Below are 22,846 nucleotides of genomic sequence, written 5' to 3' on the forward strand. Positions count from 1 at the left end.
CATCGAGTTGAAAATTTGAATATCAAAGTATTTCAATAAGTGCCCTAATACAGTGAAATATATTTAAATATATCTTATCAATAGCCTAAATCGATTGATAACAACAATACATTTTGGGGGGAAAGCAACAGTTTTGTGAGTCAATATGAAACTATTATCTTATACTTTGGATTCAAAAGCCGTTTAAATTTGATATGAATCGTTTAACGTGAAATTTGTGTGTGAATCGTGTGTGTATAAATTGTGCATATTAACAGCCAATCAGGAGCTCTAATTCCTCATCTGACACTTAATGTTCTTTGTGTCTTATCTGACACAAGCCCCCAAACTTTCTTCAGTCGCTCCCTCGCTAAGTCCTTGTTATTATATCAAACCGCGGCCATGATCTGCTTCTTTTTTTATATAATTTAGCCCTCATCTCCCCCCCCCCCCCCCCCCCCCCCCCCCCCCCCTCAGTAAAACGGCGGATTATAAACAGATTAAGGGAGTGCCTTTTTCTTTATCCCCGTCTAAGCCTGCACAGCACACAGCTCAAAGGTAATGAAGCACTCTGTGATCCGTGCCCGGATGAATCTAAAGATTCCCAGAGCGCTACTGTAAGGCAGTCTGACGGAAATTGGATTTTTATGAAAGTCCCCTGCTCCTCGGCCCCCCTTCGAATGTGGCCTGTCAAAGGTGATTCAAGAACCTGTTGGCTAAACTTTTTACTGAAGATTCTCGGAGAAAATGTTGCATCTAATGAATGTTTAAGAAAAATGAAAAAGCAGGTGCTAGAAAATCCGATCTATTGAGCATTATCGGATCGGTATATTGTATCGACGCAATTGCCTGGGACCCTGAGATTTCCGAACTACTACTAAAAAAAAAAACATACTGTATTAATCATCATATCATTGTTTTCGTCTTAAGTTTTCCCATTTAAAAACACAGTGAAATGCTTAATCATGATCCATTCGAATGCTCCCCCCTTACTTCATATGCAATGGACTAGTCCATCTTCATAAGCGAATGTGCAGACTTGATTCGGGAAGATGATACAAACTTGTTGGTACGGTCGTGAGGAAAATGAAGCAGTTGCTGGAGTCCTTGCATTTTAACATTTTGCTCCAAATGAAAGCCAAAGATGGAAGACGATATAGCTAAACCTAAAAAAAAAATAAAATCTCCAAATTCGACTACCAATCGAAACAGGATCTAATTATTAAAGTAAGACCAATGCCGGAGATGAAAGACCTGCTTTAAATACCAGGTCAGAAAATGCCAAGTTGCCAGTTCTTAATTTCAGGCTGCTAATTTAATGGCAAATTCGCCACTCTGTTTGTATATTTGTAAATGTTACAATCGGTGCCTCAACAGGCCTGAACTTCACCACACGTCACTGTGGTGTGCACGCCTTAGCCTTACGGTGGTAGTAGTTTGACACAGGTGATTAATGATGACCGTTAGCAAAATAAAATGCTAACAGCTAAATTCTAGCAGTTTTGTTTCTACTGAGCCTCGCAAATCTATTGTTGGATGTTCTATTCGGGGAAGTAACGCTAATTTGGTGGCCCAAAATGCACACATAAGCAACGCTAATTCTCATGAGCTCATCTATGGTGTTTTTCATTGTAGGTTAGCGTTAACATAGGAGATTTACATTAGTCTTATGATAATGGAAGTGATGTTGTGTTGAAAGTAGAAGTCAAGATGTATCACTTAAACATAGTTCCATGTACTACTTTTTTGTTAGACAGGGCTTTGGCGGCATCTGGTGGTAACTTAGAAACAGCACAAAAACCATGAATAGTTGAGTTCTTCAGCAAACAAGTGGGGCTAGGTTACAAAAACCGAAACATGAATAGGTGAATAGTCAACCGCGAATATGTGGGGGATTATTGTCGTCCAAACATTGCGATGGCTGTTTCATGTCTGCTTGGTTTAAAGTGTTTGAAAAGTTGATGTTCTTGAAATATGGACTGTTACCAGCGACAGGATATCTACCGAACTCTCTCATGATTGGCCAGATCAAACGTGAGCAACGTGCTATCGTTAGGTGATTGATGGGACGTACTGAGTGACGGTCTGCAGGCTGCCAACCCGCCGTCACCTCCCTCAGATAGAGCGCTCTGACCCGCACGCATTCTATCAGCGTTGGCCGGTGATGTGTCGATGTGCGTCCGAGATACCGAGGTGATTAAAGTCATCATCTTGTCTACACGCCGTTCTACTTGCGCCACCCGAGAGAAAGGTCCTCGTCGAACCACGGAGAACCTTTCCGGAGCGTGAACTTGTAACGAAGCAGCTGCTCAATTCAGGGACTGGACCCTTCGGAGGATCCCACATACGTGGTTTGTGGCGGGGAGATGTTAGTAGTTGTAGAAGAAGCTAAATATTAACTTATCTGGTTATGACTGCGCTGGCAAACTCTTCGCTTTGTCATTTTTACTATGCTAATTGACTTAGGAGACATATTACACACAGTTAGTTATCGTCACCAAGTCCGACATAAGGATTTGCGATTGTGAATATGAAACAAGTTTGACGGTTTTTCAAGCAGATTGGAGAGCTACAATGCCTCTTAACACACCACTTCCCCCGGGATAATCGCTCAGGATGATGTTTAGAAACATCAGCTAATCGGACCTTCGCCGACTTTGATTGGAAGAGGGCAATCGGGCTCAAATTAGTCTCGATTATCGGTATGTGCGCACCCCACTTTAGGCTAGGTATCCACCAAGGATGGTGCAATGAATTATAATAATTATTATTCTGATTAATATAGGGATTATTTGCATGCATCATGCATTTGAAGGATGCATTTGAGGCAGCCTCGAACTGTGTAAGTCTGTAAGCAAGGTGATCAGACACTCTCATAAAGTGTTTTTTTTTATTTATTTTATTTATTTATTTTTTTAAATAATCTTAGTGGGTGAATTTCAGGACTAAAGTATCTAAATGTATTTGCACCTCTTCCAGGACCGTAAAAATACAGGCATCAAGTTGTCAAGGGTACAAAATTGGAACATTTGAGGGCACCTCCCTAGCGAGACGCCACCGTCAAAGGTGAACGCATTTCCTGGTTAGAGTTAAGGAAACATCTTGGTCGGGTCATCCTGGTTACAAGACGGAAGAGGAAGAGGAAACGAACGGAGGTCTACGTTGCGATGTTGTGCGACAAACAGTGGCCCCAAGGCATGTCTCAGGATCAAGGATCGTCTGTGGTCTGAAGCCATGCCAACATACACACTCACCTACTTTTGCCATCCATTTTTTTTCCCCACATCTCGATCAAAATTCTACAATCTCATAACACCCACACTTTTCCGAGTGAAGGGCTTCAACACCCACGCGTTTTGTCGCACTCATGGGGGAGGGGAGTGTTTTCACACCCACACTTTTCCAAGTGAAAGGCTTTTCAACAGGAAAACTTTTCCCAGTGAAGGTTTTTAACACCCACACTTTTCATCTCAACTGCAACGTGTTGAAACACCCACACTTTTCCCAGTGAAAGGCTTTAACCCCCACACTTTGTCACACTCACGGTGATATTTGTGTACAAAGACCTAAACTTTTTCCTTGTGGACGTTTTCAACACCCACACTTTTCATCTCACCCGCCGTGTGGATGTTGAAGCCTTTTGCCAGGAAAAGTGTGCATGTCAATCCACCCCCCCCCCACGAGTGCGAGGGCCCCCAGAGCCTTTTTGTACCGAGCAAGTTGAATTTCTGCTTCCACGACGATCATCCCATCCCATCATCCCCACAAACGCACTGAAAAGCAGACCCAACACGCAAACCTGACTTCAAGCGAAGTCACACGAGACTTAGTGACTTCGCGCGTGATGGCGGCTTGAAGTGCACGTCGTGTATTGACGAGGGAGCAGGAAGGGGGCTTAGCTTCGCCTCGCCTTCCACTGCCTGCGTGACAGGCACAAGACCGACACATGTGGACATGAGACAGCCCCCTAGGTGTCTCACTTTCTCGCCGTTCGCGCTGCTTCGTCCGCAGCCTTGACGTCAGCGCCGTGTTGATTCGCTCCGGCGGCGAGACAAGGGAAGGAGTTCGTGCGTGTTGAGAGAGAGAACCAGAGAGCGGGGCTTGACTATGCTCCACAAGCCCGCTGTCCCCCTCTGTTAGCCCGCGTACACTCCGGACGTGACTCGCTAACTTCAGGTGAGAACCCCCGACTGACACAAGCTAGCGCCACTTTACTAGCACTGTTTATATCTCATTATTAGGATCAATTGTAGCAATTGGAAGGCTTTCCACCGACTTTGTTGCGCTCGTTCACCGTGTTGGGGTGCACCTTTCGCCGTGTCCCCGTTCAACCTTGCCGAGTTGTTGACAAGCGTGGACGCCGCTCTTACCTTGGATGAAAGGTCCTTAAAGTTGACACAATGTGGAAATGGTTAACGGTAACTTAACCACACACACAAAAAAAAAAAAAAAAAACACCAGCGACAAGCAGCGCCCACCTGGAGGAGTTTTGCGTAGTGGAGACCAAAGGACGCTTTAAACCCGGTGACGTTTCGGCGTGATTTTCTTTTAAAAACCGGTGCTTTTATTTTCTGCTTTAAGGACTGTAGGATATAGCCATTGTGTATGTTTTTGACTTGATTGACAGCCGTCACAAAATGTGACGTTCTATTGTTTGTTTTGGCGTCATTTCCTCGGTGACCACCTGTGCGCCGATGAAGCGTACTTCCCCCCCCCCTCTCCCGGAGCATGTGTCGGAATATCGAATGCATGTACATTTGTCCCACTCACATGATCGCATCGATCTGGAGGCGGCTTGCATGTATTTAAATGCAAAACGTGTTGTGTCTGCACCGTCTAGACGCACGGCTTTTGTGTGTGTGTGTATTATTAATAACGCGCTTGGAAGAAAAAGGGCACCATTAAGTGCGCACACAAGCGAAGGAGCGCAACAAGCATTAGTGTGTGTGTGTGGGGGGGGGGGGGGGGGGGGGGGGGGGGTCTTACATTGGTCGCTATTGGCAAAGCTGTAATAAAGATAATGTCGCGAATGACCTCCGTTGACTGACTGAGAGAGGCTGTCGTTTCGTCATCACGTCTCGTCTCCCGTTGTAAATCGATGCCAACCCGTGCAAACTCGCCGGGTCGACAGCAGTAGTATTTATTCACTGGTCATTCGCGCAAACAAAAGCTGCACATATATATTGGGATTCTCCGCACATGATGCATTGCATGATGCTGTCCACATGATGCAATTAGTGGTGTTTTTCAGAATGGCTGCAGGGGTGTATCACCCCCCCCCCCCCACACACACACACACACCCCACCCCAGTTTTGAAATGCCTGACAATATGCATTGAGTCTATATGTGATGGCTCAACTGTGCATGTCAAGTACAATGAACTATTTATTTGGATGCTGTTTAGTTAGTAGGTGGCTCAACATGTTGCCCACAAGAGTAATTGTTCGTTTTTGGATGTTTTAGTGTCGCAGCGTTGTGTCCCGCTTTTTCTCTCCCTTCCCAGCCATTTCTGGCCACCGCTCCCACCGCTCTCTCCCCCCGGTCTGTGATGGGAATACTGAACGAGAGTGCTATTTAATTTCCAAAAAGGCCGCTTTGACACTCTTTTGTGAGGCTGCCTCAATTCGTGCCTGTTTAACCGGTCAGCTAAACGAATGAAGACATGTAGGGCTTCTTTTTTCTCTCTCTTCGCATGACATATGTCGGCCTGATTGGTATGCAAGGCGAGCCAGGCAGACTGCTCACAAATTGTCTCTTTTCACAAATCTACAGTCGGTGCCGATGTTCTCGCTCTGGCGGTCTTTAGCATCCCTGCGGGGATGTTTGGATTGAAAAGACCACAATAACTTCCCACTCATTCAGAAGTCTTTGAGCATTTTGATATTTTTTAGAATCGTTTCAAGCATGAAGTCCAACAGCGGCCTCTCTTGTATTGCAGGTTTCATCTGGTTTCCCACAGTAGCTAAAACCACTGCGGAGCGGGGGAAGGCTAGCCTCATGAGTTGGCCTCGCGCACTTCCTTTGACGTCATGGATTTAACAAAGATGGGTATGATCCAGCTGCAGAACCCCAACCACCCCACGGCGCTCCTGCACAAGGCCAACCAGATGCGCCTGGCGGGGACGCTGTGCGATGTGGTCATCATGGTGGACAGCCAGGAGTTCCACGCCCACCGGACTGTGTTGGCGTGCACCAGCAAAATGTTCGAGATCCTTTTCCACCGCAGCAGCCAACATTACACCTTGGACTTTCTGTCGCCAAAGACGTTCCAACAAATTTTGGACTACGCTTACACTGCCACGCTCCAGGCCAAGGTGGAGGACCTGGACGACTTGCTGTATGCGGCAGAGATCCTGGAGATCGAGTATTTGGAGGAGCAATGCCTCAAGATCCTGGAGACCATCCAGTCGTCGGACGAGAACGATGCAGAGGTCGGTGTTAACGACGGCAGCACCGAGGAGGACGATGAGCGCAAAGGCCATAATGGAGTCAAGAACTCCAAAAAGCATTCCATTGAGAACCTCTACCTGTCGGGTACAGAGCAACTGTCTGCCATGTCTGGCATGGTGGACCAGAGTCCCTCAGTCTCCACATCCTTTGGCGTCTCCAACCTGAGCCCCACCAAAGCCGCCGTGGACAGTTTGATGAGCATCGGCCAGACCCTGCTTCAGCAAGGCTTTGGGGGCGAACACGGCAACGCCCACCACCTCATGAGTGAGATCAAGACTGAAATGATGCAGGTGGACATGGGCGGCAACGGCCACGAAAGCATGGAGTCCGGCGGCTCCAGCAATGGCGAGCGAGGCGGGGAGGACCGGAATCGAGACGGACCGGGCACGCCGACCAGGAGCAGCGTGATCACCAGCGCTCGCGAGCTGCATTACGTCCGCGACGATGGCATGGGCGACCCTCAAGCCGAAGTCAGCCACATGGGTTTGGAAGCCATGGCCGGGATGGCGGAGAAACACTTGGCGTCCTTCTACTCCCTCCCCGTCAATCACAAAGGCGAGGCCATCATGTCCATGCCGGTCTCGATGGCCTCCGCGCTGCCCATGTCGCCGGCCTTGGCAATGTCAGTGGACTTGAGTGCCTATGGCGGACTGCTTCCTCAAAGCTTCATCCAGAGGGAGTTCTTCAGCAAGCTCGGCGAGCTGGCGGTGGGCATGAAACCCGACGGCAGGAACCAGCACGAACGCTGCAATGTTTGTGGAGTGGAACTTCCGGACAACGAAGCTGTGGAGCAGCATAGGTAAGACAAGTTTCAGAACTTTGCATACGGTTCTCCGCTACTGTTGTTCTTCAACTTTTGGCCTTTTAATTTCAAAATGCTAATGAGTTATATTTATATCGGGGGTCCTGGAGGTTTGTTTCCTTTCTTGGCTGCATTTACTCTACCTGTGCCACGCTAATACGTCATCTTTACAGTTGTATGCGTGAACAAAGTCATACTGTATGTGGCTAGCTGTAGAGGTCCTGTGTACTGACAGATTGTTGTCATAGAATTGTCAAATGTCTCCTACCATAAACGACATATTAACCCCTTACACTTGTAAAAGTCGTGCCCCTTCCCAACAAGGAGAAGCCGTAATGATGGCCAGTCCAGGAAATGAGCGCTACACTCTGGTATAAGGAGGTAGTTCCAAGACAGTGGAGCGGTAGTAAACTAGCATGACACTGCTGTTTTCACTCACAGCGTTAAAAGGCCATCTCAAGGCCTGTGAACCGAAGCGATAAAACGGAAAATGTCATATTTCCGAAGACCTTCTGAGTCCCATTGCATCATTTTATCTATCTCGGATGCACACGCTGGGTTTTCGCTGTGTCTTTCCTTGAAGGCTACCTTCAATGTTTGCGCATATCAATGGGAATGCACAGCGGTTAAAGTTCACTTAAGGATTTGAACCCTTTCACCTCTTGTGGGGCTCATACCTGGAATGATTTCCCTTCTGAATCTCACAGTGTCTCTTAACTACTTTTATTGTGGTGAAGAAGCAACTTTCTTAAACTAGAAGTTTCGTTGGAATGTAAATCAGAGCAACCTTTCATCAGTTCGACCTGCGGTAGCATTGGGCAAGTTTTAAACAGCTTTCAAAACGCACTACAAATGGAGTCCAGGCGCATTAAAGGACAGACAGCGCCGCATTGAGAAAAGTCTGCCGTGTGAAACGTTGCCTGTATTTCAAGAGGAATTTCATCAATTGGACCGAACTGGGAAATCTCGTATCAAAGGAGATTTCCACACCGTTTCATGCATTGATCTCGCAGCTCTGGCCCTCAGCATACTAATGGATTAATTTAGGCGGGTTGATCCATCGACAAGACTCTGTTAACCGTCCTGACGGCCTCCTGAAGTGTCAAAATCAAACGCTGCATCACCCACTTGGGGGTTGGGGGGGGTGGAGTCCGCCCGACGATTCCGATGCTCCTCAGTGCGAGCCGGCTGCTTGTCTGTCTGCGCCCATTCCTTTCACGTTAAACATAAGATGTTTTATTTCAGGCGAGTGGGAGTCGCGTCGCCTTTGACTAATTACGCATCATTTCCCCGCTGCCACTGTGTCAGGGTCACCGCCGGCTCGGCAACAAACACACAGAGCTGGTAGAGTTCACTTGGTGCAGGCAGGTCACGTCAAACATGAGTGGGATTGTTTCCAGATGTGGCACAGGTCACTGGTGTGAGGTGACTCCGTATATTGAAAGTGTGTGTATGTTGAAATGAATGCGCCCGAAAGCACCATTTCCTGTTGAGATTTAGTTGCCACTCAAATGCACTCTGGTTTATATCAATAAAATGAACAAAATACCCATTTGTAATTTGAAACTGTCTCTAGAAGTGCTTTATCCAGGTAGAAGTTTTCTAAATACTTTTGTTCGGGTGAAAATTAAACTCTTAAATTTTGATATTTGGATGGAATTGGAGATCAGATTGGCAGCACAGTGCACAAGTGTCTGCGAGAATGTTCTAAGGTTCTGGTTCAGGTTCTTCCTGTGCTTGTGTAGGATTAAAAGTGATTAAAAAAAAAAAGGCATCTTTACACACTTTGAATGATTGATGTATAAATCATTGGGACAGCATTTAGGTATATTTGTATCAAGTTTCATTTTGTGTAATTTCAACAAAAATGCAACTGTTATTAGCAATAGCGCAAAAAAACAGTTGTATGTTTGTTTTTAATTTTTGAGCGAACTTGTAACAGTGGCTGACAAGGTAGCGCAACATGTTTCCACAAACCCAAAAATGCCAGCAAAGCATTACATTGCAACACAATCAGCGGAATTACTAATTTAAGGGCCACCTGTTTTATTGTTTTTACCAGCGTGCATGAATTGGACATAAAGTTCCTTATTAAATGTTGTACACACTCCGTTTATTAATAGTACACATAGGTAAATATGGAGACAAATAGTAAAAGTGGAAATGCAAATTCCTCATCAGACAGGGACGATATGGGTTTGTTTCCATGAAGTTGTACAATTTGTTTGCAATAAATTGGGATTGTTACTGCAGGACCGTGGAGTGCCCTTGTAGTTGTTGCTGTAGTTTTCTGTAGTGAGTTGTTGGTGCAGCATTTGAATAAATCTTGGACTGAGGAATGAATCAATAAACGGCAAGTGCAAGCGATTTATTGGGGGAAATGAATGCATGGTACTGTGGTATAAAAAGGAAAAAAAAAAAAATCCTACACTGTATTGGTATTTTGCACAGAGCCCCCGGTGTGCATGAAGTAGTCTGGTGTTTATCGCTCCTGCGTCTGTCGTCCTGTCTCTTGCAAATGAGCGACCCACGCGGCAATGTGCGTAGCACAGGTGAGCATTTCCAGAAAGCAATCAGTGCTTTAAATTCTCTGAATACAGCTGGGCCACTTTAAGAGATGAGTTGAGGATTTCCTGCTCCTCTCTTTGTGTTTGCTTGTTTGCTCTCGCGATTCCTATTATTGCTTATTTGGCTCGGCGGCGGTGGAAATAATCACGGTCGTATTAACGGCTGCACTCTCATGCTTTGCTGTTCATTACTTCTCCGACAGTGACAACGGCGGCACTCGCTCTTCCGTTTCCTATCCTTCTGTGGAGGGCGCTCTAATAACCCGGGGCTCCAGGTGTTTAAACAGCGGGCCCGGGGCTCTAATCTGTGCATATCAGAGTGGGGGGCCGATAACCCCCTTGCACCCCTCCTCGGTAAACCAAGCGCCGATTGAGTCCAGATAGAGGTGTGCAGTTTGCTGGATGTGATAACGTTGTATGCATACACATGGTCTTCATGCTGAGGTGAAGCCAGCTGAAGGTGTTTGGTTGCTTTCGCACACATGGACTCCTGTGTATCTTGGCAACGACCAACCAGTCACCACTTCCTTGTTATTATTTGACTCCCACCCTCTAACCCGAAAATATTGCTCGTGCCACGACAAAATCTGCTCAGCAAACACAATATACAGATTCTTTGTCACGTGTTCAACATTGTGCTGCTAACTGAATCTACTTAAGTCTTCCTCTTCAGTGTTTTAATCCTTTGTGTGGACACGATATTGGTTAGTTGATGAGAAGCGAAGAATTTACGTGAAAGTCTCGCTCATGGATCGGAAAAATACGCAAATATACTGCATCATTGTGGAAGCTGCAGGGGTCAAATTTAAGGGAAACCGTTGCTGCCTACAGTCCGAAGTTTACGGTACTTTGGAGCTTTTTGCTGGTGGAAAAAGGTTTTCTGTCCAACCCCACATTTTTGCTGAACAGTCCTTTTATGGCGTTGCACCTTGCTGTTGCCTGGATTTTCTCATGGGAGTTTTGCACTATTCACAGAGTAATTGAGCACATGTTTCACGCCCAATCAAAATATTTCCACAAAAGCCGAAAAAATAAGGTTTTCTGTCGGACCCCCATTTGGTGACAACATCGAATAACAGCAAATTTAGTCCAGGTTTGGAATAGAATTCCCCAACAGTAAGCAGTAGACCTCAGTCTTCTGCCAATGTGCATTATTCCAAGTAATTGAGGACAAGATCCATAGACAAGAAGTCTTGGATCTTACATTCACTCTAAGCATTTGTTCCTATGCCAATGCATCCGCCTTCCCAAACAGGACTTGTGATCGACCCTGTTAATCCTAACCTGAGAGAGGTTCGCCAACCCGTCCTTACCCTTAACTAGCGGTTAAAAATCACACGAGTGTTGAGTCCAAAACTCAAGAATCCAGACAAGAGCCGAAGCCCCTCATCCTCACGCAGGCGCTTTCCTGCTCTTGTCCAAGGCTGCTGCATTTGTTTACCGCCCCGAGGAGCCGCCGCTTTGACCCGCCGCGTAGTGATCGCCTCTACCAATCCAACCTCTGGCTGCAGCCCAATTATAGACTGACTTTAAAAGGCTCCGGTTGAACGGTAAAGATTTACACTGCCATCAGTCTGATCTCAGACCTGTGCTCTGTCCTGACTGTCAGGATAGGGAGATGTATCGATTAGAGACTTAACACGAGTGGGGTGGGAGGCTGCATCTTGTCAAAGCAATGACACAAAAGCACTCAAATGTCTTTAGTCTGTATCAAGGTTTTCTTTTTTGGGAGCGTGCTGCTGATGCTGAGTCCCAGGGAGCGGCGATGCTCCTTTGGAATCGGAGGAAAGCGGGTGGCTAAGGCAGTGATCTAATCGGCAGGCTGATTAGATCACCTCCCTCCTGAGATAAGAGTGGAAGAAGGCGCTTGTGCAATAAAAGTTAGCAGCTTGACCCGATGTGACCAGCTCCTGCTGCCGCCGCCGCAGACGTGGCCTCTGCTGTTGCTCCATGGCAGGGGGTGTGAGATGGGGGCGCCTACCGAGTAAGCAACACATTGAGGTCCCCCATCTTTTGTCTCTCTGGGGGCTTTGCGGTCTGTAGGGAGGAATAACGATAACGTACTGTACTGCGCCTCGTGTGTGTCCATGTTTGTCTTGTATAGTCCTGTCCAGGAGCTCAAGGGGAGTACTAATTACAGCGTGTTATCAGGTGACATGCAAATGTGTTATTGGCCTTAAACGGTCTGATGTCTATCTGCTACCCCAGAGGCTGTGGCGGGCACTGTTGATGCTCACTGTGTGTATTTAATAGCATGTTCCTTGGCTTTTATTCGACTCTCACAAGGCATCTGTATCAAGGTTTTCCTTATTAGAAAACAGGCGAAAGAATAACGGCCTCAAAGATGAATGGGTTTTACTTAAGAGTTCATAGAACCTTGGACCTGCTCCGCTCTGGGTTCTAATCCCATCGATATCCTATTAGCATCCTCTTTCCAGGTCCCTGCCACATAAAGGGAAACGTGCCGGTTCCCTCCTTCCCTGATTCTGTCACTCTGGCACACCATAGAGAGGATCACCACAATGAGTAAATGTGTAAGAGCCAGAGGGCTAACCCGAGTGTGCTCACAAATATCCTCTGTGTGTGTAGGGGGGAAAAAACAAAAAAACCTAGGGAGGGCCCCCAGCCTCCCTGGGAAGTATCAAACCGGAGGCCCGCGCAGCCTGCAGTGAGAGAGCTTCTAATTAGCCTCTTTGTTGCTACTTGAATGGCTCGCCAGCGATTGGCAAAAGGGGCCCCAGTGGAGTGATAGCGGTGCGCTAAGAAGCTAGTCATAAAAATTAGCCCATTCTCTCCACCGTCACCTGTTACAAAAGAGCTCTCAGGTAGGGAAGTGAGGCGAGTGGAAGCTCGTAATCCACCGGCTTGTCGAGCAGGTGGATGTGAAATTAGCCGTCTCTGCCCTTCGCCATCACAAGGGTCGAAGCAACAAAACAGCAGCCAGGGTAGATGCACGATTGTAATGTTTATTAAATAGGGTGTCCACGCATCCTTAAAGAAATAAGATTTTCCCAAAAACGCTTGTTGGATTTTTAACTTTTCATTTCAACTAATTTCAAAAGATGCAAAGAAATCCTGAATCTGTAGTTTGTTAGTTCATTCTAAACGACCACAAAACCAACAATGACAAAAATAAATTGACATCCTGGGATTTAGTTTGCGATTATTTAAAAAGCAGACTCCAAAAAATTCCTTCACATGTACAACAACTACCTGTGGCGCACCCCTGACGCGTTGCCCTGCAAGCATCGGAGCACCTTGATGACGAGTGTCAAGGCGGCGCGGAGTTTTGGCTACTCCGACCGCCGACTGGTCCTGAGATGAGCTGTAATCCAGGAGGGATCAGTGTGGTAAATCACGGCATGAAGCTTAAAACCATAATTGATTCATGTATTTGCTGACCGAAGACGCCCGCAGAGATTAAGCCGAGGTAGGCAGCTTGATGATGGATAGGTCCCCCGCCCTTCACACGCCAGCTGGCGGCGGGGGGAGCGTATGCTAGAAGTCGTAGAATAAAAAGTGAAGAAATTATGATGATGATGATGATGATAGCTGTAGGTGATATGATTTGAGACCAGTGTGTATTGCTTATTTTCATGCACTGCATATTCCCAGCTGAGTTTAAGGTGTAACTGGGAATAACAATGACCTTGACTTCCTGTAAATATTTAACATTGACACAGATCAAACAGGTTCTCTCTCTATCCTCCCTTCCCATTTCATTGGCTATTAACTCTCATGGTAGGATAGTACAAATTAATTGGACTTAACTATTTTATTGTTTTAAAGGAGTTAATGCATTTTTTCCCCCCACAATTTAAAACGGTTCCCAAGTCTCTTTTTAATAAAATGTATTTTAAATTCTTTGGTCACAATACACAAAGGGTAGAGAATTACATCACATGTAACATATACTTGTAAACCACTCTGCATTGGGTGGGTGGTTCTGTCTCTTACCATGACCAGGGGGCAGAGTTGGAGTGCTGCGACTTAGCCAGCTGTTACTTGTCTCGAAGCAGCCCGGAGTCTGAAGAGAAAAGTGACCTCCCATAAAGACTAAGTCAAAACATAATGTGTATTTTCACTCGTGGAAGCACCACATCAACACCAAGCGCAAGTATGCGCTCGTGTTTTAGATTCTTGCAGTGATAAAGTTGTAAGCTAATGTTAATCTGTCACTCCAGTTTTGACATGATAGTACTTCTCTGTAGTCACTTGAAAATGTCAAATCTTTGTCCAGCTGAGCTGCCAAGTCATGGGTGGAGAAATGCTCTGTAAATGATTCAAATTTTGATGTCGCAATGCAGCGAAATTTAGAACGTATTTTCCAAAACTGGCAGCTCCTAAAATCAGTCAAATTTTCATAGTATGTCCCGTTGAAAAGACAATTTGCTTGACACATTTTAGATGTGGAAAAATATTCTAATATGTCGCAATGGTCGTGTATTACTATTGAATGCGGATGACAGCTAGCAAATGCGTTTTCATGATAGCGAACATCATCAGTATGCGTGTAGCTTCATAAAAATGCAGCATAACTGATGAGATGACCTTGTTCGTTCGTACATTCTTAGAATAGCGATGAAAAGATGTCTATTTACGAGATTTAATGCCGAAACGTTGGAAGGCCATTTGTCAGATCAACTGTCGATGGGGGAAAAAAGACTATTTGGAAACTGGGTTCGTCCTTCTCACCTTTTTAATTGACCTCACAATTTGAATAGCAGGCGTCATTGGAAATGGTGGGTTAGTTTTGGAACTTTGTTAAATTTCTTCCTCTTGACACCTGATGGATCCTGTCTCTCGCGCTGTCTGGCATCTTCAAGGTCTCCCTTGACCGCTTCCAGATTGTTTTGTGTTTGTCTGTTTGTCCCTGGGCGAGCAAAGGCGAGAATGGCGCTAGTAAAAGGAGGTGGTGGTAGTAGTGTTGGGGGGTGAAGAAGCGTGGGGGTGAGCCATTCCATTTTGTGGACAGATCGCTGAAGCTGGTGGCTGTGGCATGTCATGACTCAAGCAGCATCATTTCTGTCACTGCTGTCTCGCCGCCGACCTTACAAATGACGCTGTATACTTGCCGCCGTATGCCATTAGGCATGCAGTAAAGCAGGGCGGTGCTCCATTCCCCCCGCCGCCACCTCACTTTTCCGTCCCTGCTTTCACCTTTGGGAAAGGAAAAGCAGATTACAGCTGCAGTTCTCCCCCGTCTGATGGTTTTGTTCTTTTCTTCTTCCTCTTTCCTCTACACCCCCTCAGCGCCGCTTGTGTTTTACGGATTGCTGCTAGCGGCGCAGACCTTCCCTCAGCAGGTGTTTGGGCGCTTATCGGCCACGTCTTGCGCCCCTTATCTCTGGCCCTCAGCTTCCTGCATCCTCTCACTTGCATGCCTCCGAGCAGGGATATATTTCACTTAGCCTCTGACCTGAAGCCTCCCGCTCCGTGTCTTTTCGTCTCTCAGCCTCCCCTCGTGCTGCCTCGTGCGCTCACTTAGAGGCGATGGTTCACCGGCAGACACGACCAGGCTGGGAAGACATCACCTGCTTTCCACTTTAGTAGAAAAGAAAAGCCTTGTTTCGTCTTGAATAAAGGGAGAACGCATTTACATTTATTTGAAAGTAAGACACCTGGTTGAATGTTTTCACTGTATTTTGGTGTGTGTAGCAAAAGATCAAATTCTGAGTGTACGGGTAGATTCGAGACATGTATTGAAAGGAGTTGTTCTGTTGCGTTTTCGCAGTTTCACATACAGATGTCAAGGTTGTCAGAATGATTTCCGAGCAAAACAAAAACACAATTGTGGCTTTGCAATTTTCGTTGTTTAAATGCAAATGGGAGTAAATTTTCTTTAGATAGTGCCAATTACAACATTGAGCCAGTCAAGAACTGCACTCCGCATTGCAAACCAGCTGAACCCCACATGAGCACACACTTGGTGACTGAGGCAAGGAAAAAAATCCCTCTAAGCAAGAAACCTCGAATTCCCTGCTTTGTGAGGAGAGTGTCCGCCTGAACTGGTTGGTTGAAAACAATGGTCACGACAACAGCCACATCAACAACAGTAATGGTCCCATGCTGACATCAACAACGATGATACCGGTCCACTCCCAACATCACCGTCCCAGCTATCCTGCCGATAACAAGCAGAAAAATATGAAGGTGCAATGGCTTCCGCCACCGGTTGCACCTCTAGAAGCAGGGATCACTAGCCACAGGGGAGAAAAAGAAGACAAAGAGAATAAAAGCAAGTTGGTAACATACTACTGTACATGAATGCTGATGAGACAACAACGCGTCTACAATAGCTGTAGCCATTGTAATTGCTGTGATGTTTTAGAAACAACCTAGGTTTTCCTTAACTTTCTCTCCAGGGATCCATCCATCCACCCATTTCCTCTTAGCCTGATCAGGATTTCAGGGAAAAAGAGCCGGTCATCTTCCACACAACTCATAACTGTTGTATGATTAATATCTTCTTCAGACCTGATTCAGGCTCTGAGACTCTCCAGATTATATCAGTATTATATCAGAATTTCAGTAATTCTGTTCCCATTAAGCTAAATCGTTCAGGGTATGTTCACAAGTCTTGCCCAGCAATGACAGGCAAATGATTAAAAAGTGAGATTGCAATGATCGGTTTTGCCTGACTGCACACTCTTCTGTTTCTCTGTACAATATAAAACAAGGTGATTTTCGGCGACTTGGTGTTTTGGAGCCACGGACTTGATCCCGCTTTTTGTCAGACTGATTGGTCCCAGACCTTAGCCCTGCCTCAACATTCTCGCCTTCCTTCCCTGCTCCCATGTCCCTCATCGGGTACAAAGGCTAAAGTGTCTGAGGATGGGGTTGCGCTCCTGGTTCGGAGGGGGTTGACCCCCTCGAAGAGCCTGACAGGGACACTTCTTTTTTTTTTTTTTCCCCTCACTAATCCCCCATTCTGAGTGGGCCCAGTGGGGAAGAGAGCCCACTGCCTAACACCCAAGAGGGGCTCTATTGTGAACATCAGGCTCTGTTACAGTACACTGGACACTGGACGCAGGGGTCTCCGCAACAGATAAACGCCGGGGCCGACCTTGCACCCGTTCTTTACAGTATGGCTTTTCATTGGCCGGGTGAAATGGGAGCCCGGCTTGGATGAGAGTCCGGAGGGTTATTTGAGGGGACGACCACTGTTTGTGTTCAGCCAGGCCTCCAGTATGGGTCAAAGAGCACTGGGGGTGGGGGTGTGGGGAGCAGGGGGGCAGCAGGGGTTACAGACTGGACTTTTGTCTGCATGATGGGGGGAAGTTGCTCCTTGGTAAGGAAACACACATGCACCAGAAACCAGAGTTCTGAATAGGTTAAAAATGTACATTTGAAGCCAACTTCATTACAGTTACAGCAGTTTTTCATCATTCAGATGAGTTGTCATAAACGGCAAAATTAAATTGAATGACTCTTGGCAGAAAACTAAAATGTCTTATGGACACCTTAATCAGTTGTTCCTCTTCACAATTGTTTTTAACGAGCACAGTCTTGGTAACAAGTCTTAAAAAGCCTTAAATATGCTTTTCCCAAATGAAGGCCTTATTTTCTTTTTAAATGATGCCTTAAATCCTTAAATTTGCTGATCAAATGTATTAAAAATGGTTATTTTTTTTGGACAACGTATTTGACGAAGTTGCAATTCCAGGTTTATTGTAATTGCGCATGGAATGAAAATATTTTCCACGCCAATTACCGGATAAAAATGGGGTTGATAATTTTTGCAAATCGTCCATCTGCAACCTCTGTATTTATCATTTAAACTCCGTGTCCATTTATTTTATTTTATTTTTGACTGGCTACGCTTCTGTCTTCTATACCTGATTAAACTAACAATCAGGTAAAACTGGTTTGAGAGCGAAGGCTTCTACTTGTGACAGCACAAACAAAGGACTCTCGGGCTGTTTAGTTTAGTCGACAGTTAGTGATAATTTAACACTAACACAACTGGTATACATCCCACACTGACCTACAAAACTTGACCCTCTATAGCAGGGATTCCCAAAGTGTGTGGTGTGTTTTTTTTAGACGGCGGTTGGTGGAGATGGGTTGGGCCGATCACTGTACGGATGTTGATGGGGGTTGCGTGGATTAAAAAGTGGCTGCTCTATCGCAGTCATTCCCAAACTGTGTCCACTGACTTTCGAAGAATGTCTCGGAGACAAGGGGTTGTGTTTTTCTCGTGTGATTTTATTTTATGTTCCTTTTAAATTAAGGCTAGTTCTTAAATTGCCGCTCAATGTCACCAACCCAATTCCCATTTTAAGATTATTGGCAGCAGCGCGATCCTCTGCCTAATCTTGCTGTAATCTTAGCATAAACCTTCCACCGCGGTGTACCACACGGCCAGGACGGAGAGGAACCGCCCTCCAGGACACACCATAAAGACAGCAGCCGGAACAGATTTTATTATTTTTACTGGGACAATGACAGTAGGGGTGAGAGGTCAGCAGGCAAGAACTTTACAGATGAAGCAAGCTTCAGTTGTGGGGGGATGCACAACTCCTGTGCAGCACGCCCTGCCACCCACTTCTCACCCCTATTGTCCAGTGGAAACACAAAGGCAGCTGTCAAACTGTCCAGCGGTCAGCGCTTTGACCCAACCTGCCAAATCAAGCAAAGTAATGGTTCTATTTTCTTATTTGGACCCTTTTTGGGGGGTGCTAAACCAATTGAAGCAATATTATTTGGACAAATACGAAGTGTTTTTTTTTTTTTTAAATAACAAAATATGTTTCTACTTATCCAAATGTGTGTCAAAGTTGGTTTCACTTTAACAAACAGCAGAGGTCAACACTTTAAGTACAGAGGATTCGATGTTGCCCACAAGATTTCTGTTGATTTGTACGCAAGTCAGAACAACCAACACTATCCTACACTAATGTAAAGTCGTAGTTACAGTAGATTTTTGTATAAAAACACTTCTTGGACATGCATATGAAGCAATCAAATGAAAAAATGGTAAACACGGTGGTACTGAGTGTGCCCTCTTGTGCTGCATGATCCCGTTCTTAACCTTGAAGTGCTGTAAACCAAAGACACCTTGTATTTAAGCATCACTGAAGTAATTTCTAGCTGTTAGAAAATGTCGACAACGTTGTGACTTAGATTTTTGTCACCTACCTTCACGTTACTGCCGAAATATCCTTTATATAGAAATATTAACCAATTATCCTGATGGAGGTCATGGATTGGGTGCACGAGCATCTTTCAGAGAGTGCTGCACCTCAATAAATATTTACTGTAATTATGGCTTTTCTACTTTGCGTAGGTTAGTGATGGACTATGGCACATTCCAATTTAAGTATGAATATTTCGTCAGGTACAGAGCTCTGTCGTAAACTGAGGATCCCCCGCAGTGCTTATGCAGTATTTTAATTTCTTCATTCACTGTGACAAACGTGGCTGTCAGAATCAAACAGGTTAACTAACATCCAGTAAATTCTTTTGAGAAAACATATTTCAAGCTGAGTTTCGTCTCCCTGTCCGTTTTCTAGTATTAGCGGTTGGCGTCACAGACAAAAACGATGGTGAAGAAAGTAAAAATACATACGGTACCTGGGGGGAAATGAGACCGTTTGGCATAAACTTCCCTGCTTATGACTTGCTGCACATCCTCCAAATGTCTTTGACATATTATGGAAGGAGATCAGAAATGCAGTTCACTACCCACGGGAAAACGCCGCTCGCTGTCTGATGGGTGGTCGCATGTTGGTCGGACAATTTCATCTGATGTCCTTTCTCTGTTTGTCAGTGAGATCAGTAATGTCGCTCACTGACACATACTGAAAATGTAAAATGATCCTGAATGTTTGTAATATAAATCTTCTCGCTGCGTAAGAAAGTCAGCATCATACATCCTGAGGGACCTGACCCTTCCTGGACACACACAGTTTCAACCGTTAACCCTCTGGCAGACGATTCAGGACATTAAAAGCAAGAACCAACAGGCAAAGAAACAGTTTTTACACTGGAGATTTAATTGCGCTGAACACTACCAAATTTCCATAACGTTGAAATTTAAAATTCCTCTTATTCTTTCTTCATACCGCACCTTACTTCACTCTGAGACACTTTATTTCCAACCAGTATCCTCTTTTGTCATTTGCAATGTGAATTTTTATCATGATCGCATGACATACTTTTATTCCTCTTCACTATATCTTGGGAGACTGCACGTACGACAATAAAAACATTCTTATTCTTATTCTAACTGTATTTTCTAATGACATATAGGATTTGTAAGTGAAGGTAGAATAGCGCGGTAATCGGCGCGTTACACTGTGCAGCGCTGCGGCGACCGGGCTGGTCCAAGTGCTAGTGGGTAAAAGGGGGCGGGGGTGGTTCACTGGACATGGTGCAGCTTTCACATGGCCCTGAGGTCCTGACCCCCACCTTTGTTGGACATATTCAACCCCTGTCCACCCTTCTCCTAGCGAGGCCCGAAGCCCTTTGAGCAGAGCCCTCAACCCCCTGCCGAGCCCGCCCCTTCAGCACATTAATAGTGGCACTGGAACTAATTGCCCAAACTTAGATGTGCTTGAGACCCTCTGATTGCCTCAGCTGCCAGCGCGTACACAAACATAAACCACTGCCCACCCCCCCACCCCACCCCCACAAATCCCTCGCTTTCACAACACTCCACCCCAAACAGAAGAAAACCTTCAAAAGAAGAATCGGGAAAATGACTGTCTTCCACGCCAAAACTGCTCTCGTCCTTCGGCAGGCGTTGTTTCTGGCTTTGTGTGACAGTAAACAGTGCCCGCCCTCCCTTTTTTGGAAGGGCGGGCCCTCCAACATTGGATCCCCACCTCTATTTTGCCAAAAAAAATGTGCTGATCCTCACCATATTTCCCCACAGCCGTGCACGCTTTGAACTGTGTACGGACGGCGTAAAGTGGTGTCTAGCGCCAGACTGTCGCAGTTCGCACCGTCACGTCTGCCGTCTCCTCGGCTGCCTTGAGTATCGCGCCTGTTCAAAGAGGCAAGAAGACCTGTAAGGCGTTTTTATGATTTTATTGGCTCGGGAAGGTGCATTGCTGGCAAGGTGTCAGACTGTTAACTCTGTCAAGACCGCACAGTCTCATAGTGTTAAATCGAGTAGACTAGAACTGTACAAATGCAATGTGCAATGGGAATACGCAGCTCGCCAATTAGTCAATTTGGTTGTCTGATGTCAATCTGTTCTTTCTCTTTTGGACAAATATTGACATGCTGCAGCTTTGTATAGTGGTATAAATTTGTGAAAAGATGGTGTGTCATATAAGATCTGTGTTCGCACCATGGCAATTGACAAATTTCAGTGAACCGTTGTTCTTCCCCGGGAAGGGCCAAACTGCAATTACTTATATCAAATAGTTTGAACCTTAAAATAATGTATAGCCCAAGTTATCATCCCAAAACACTTAAATATGATTTCAAACTCATCCTACAACAATACCTTAAAAATGAAAGACTTACAGATGATTTGGTTTTGGAAGATACTCTCATTTTTTTCAATAAATATATACAGTAAACCCTCGCTACTTCACTGTTCGACTATCGCAGATCCACGACTTCGCAGATATTTTTACAGTGCAATTCTGCTTGCTGTTATTTACAGCGTACAAACCCGCATTGTATTCTGCATCCAGATTGGCTACGGTACTGTAGACAAATTTGAATCCCATCTCCGTGCCATGTCTCCTGTATAGCACAGAATGCGTTCAGCTTGCTAAATTTAAATTAGTGTTCGATTGCTAGCAGTGTGACTCTAAAGTGCCTCCTGTTTGCAAGTTTTCTCCCAGACATAACCAACAATGTCGACGAAACACAAGGGCACCTGCGGTCGCACCCAAAAGGCAAAGGAAGGTGCGAACTATCGAAGGTGGCATGTCTGTTTATAAGAATCTCGCGCAGAAGAAAAAAGACAGTGGAAAAGGACGCTACAGCGGAGTGGCGTCAGGACAAAGAGGAAGCGTGAAATACGTGCAATTCACAATTAATAATTTCTTATGTTTCCAACCTCATATGTTGTTCATTAAAATTAAATTCGTTATTTCTAAAAATTGTCATCATTATTTGTCAGAAAATGTTTACATTTTTATTTCTTAAACAAATGTTTGGGCCTTAAAACAGGTTTTGACCTTTGTATCATTATACAATAATATTAACAATAATAATAAGTACAACAACAATAATAATACTGTACTTATTTTTCTTAAAAAGGTTTTAACTGAGTGTGTTTAAATGAGAGAAATGTGAGAGAATGTTAATGGGTAGGTTTACAGCCTTAAAACATATAGTATAATAATTGTAAAAAATAAAGTCACCTACTTTGCGGATTTCACATATCGCGGGTTATTTTTGGAGGCGGCATAAGAATATGTTGTCACGTGGCCCAAGAAGGCACACTCAGTTACTGCTACACTGTACTTACTGTTTTTCACTGGAGTGGTTTGTGTTTATGGCCTGGAACAGGGATCTTCAAAATTCAGAGGGGTTCAGTTGCAATGAATTTCTAAGGGCAAAGGTCCAGACATCAAAATGTTTCGATTTGTGTAGCTGACCCATTCATTCATTTTCTGTACCGCTTATGCTCACTCGGGTTGCGGGTGTGCTGGAGTCTACAACAGCAATTGGGCACTGATTGATATTTGACACCACCCCTAATCTGCACATTACACCCATTACACCCATCTTCTATCCCTCCATAATTTCAGTCCTTCTAACCATGTTGTACTTGGTTCTTGAAACTGTTTGCCTGTGATTTCACGCCGCTCTTACATAAACCTGCACGAGTCTGCAGCCAAGGAAAGCCCTTGTAAATGTTTTTCATTGGCACTAAAAGTACGAAGATAATGACTTTTTGGGTTAATCCGGCGAGTGCTCTGGAGTGTGCGACGTCACATGCACGATTTTGTTTGCTTATTTGACTTTCCGCGAGAATAATATTGCTAATAAGGATACACTTTTCTTTGTTTAGATTTAATACAATTAGAAGAAAGTTGCTCATTTTTTTTTTTTTACGTGTCGCTTACTCGTAAAACT

At 45.1% G+C, this 22,846-nt stretch overlaps 1 protein-coding gene across 1 annotated transcript in view; it reads left to right on the forward strand.

Moving 5' to 3' along the window:
- The first annotated feature begins 3,895 nt into the window (after positions 1–3,895).
- zbtb16a (zinc finger and BTB domain containing 16a) overlaps positions 3,896–22,846 on the forward strand; it is a 126,029-nt gene continuing 107,078 nt past the window's right edge. Inside the window, exons 1-2 of the mRNA XM_061703152.1 lie at positions 3,896–4,155; positions 5,919–7,229. Of these exons, the coding sequence (XP_061559136.1) occupies positions 6,010–7,229 (1,220 nt within the window). The 5' untranslated portion in view covers positions 3,896–4,155; positions 5,919–6,009. The remainder of the gene's footprint in view (positions 4,156–5,918; positions 7,230–22,846) is intronic.

The sequence above is a fragment of the Phycodurus eques genome, chromosome 17 (assembly GCF_024500275.1).
Source record: "Phycodurus eques isolate BA_2022a chromosome 17, UOR_Pequ_1.1, whole genome shotgun sequence".
Classification (NCBI taxonomy): Eukaryota; Metazoa; Chordata; class Actinopteri; order Syngnathiformes; family Syngnathidae; genus Phycodurus; species Phycodurus eques.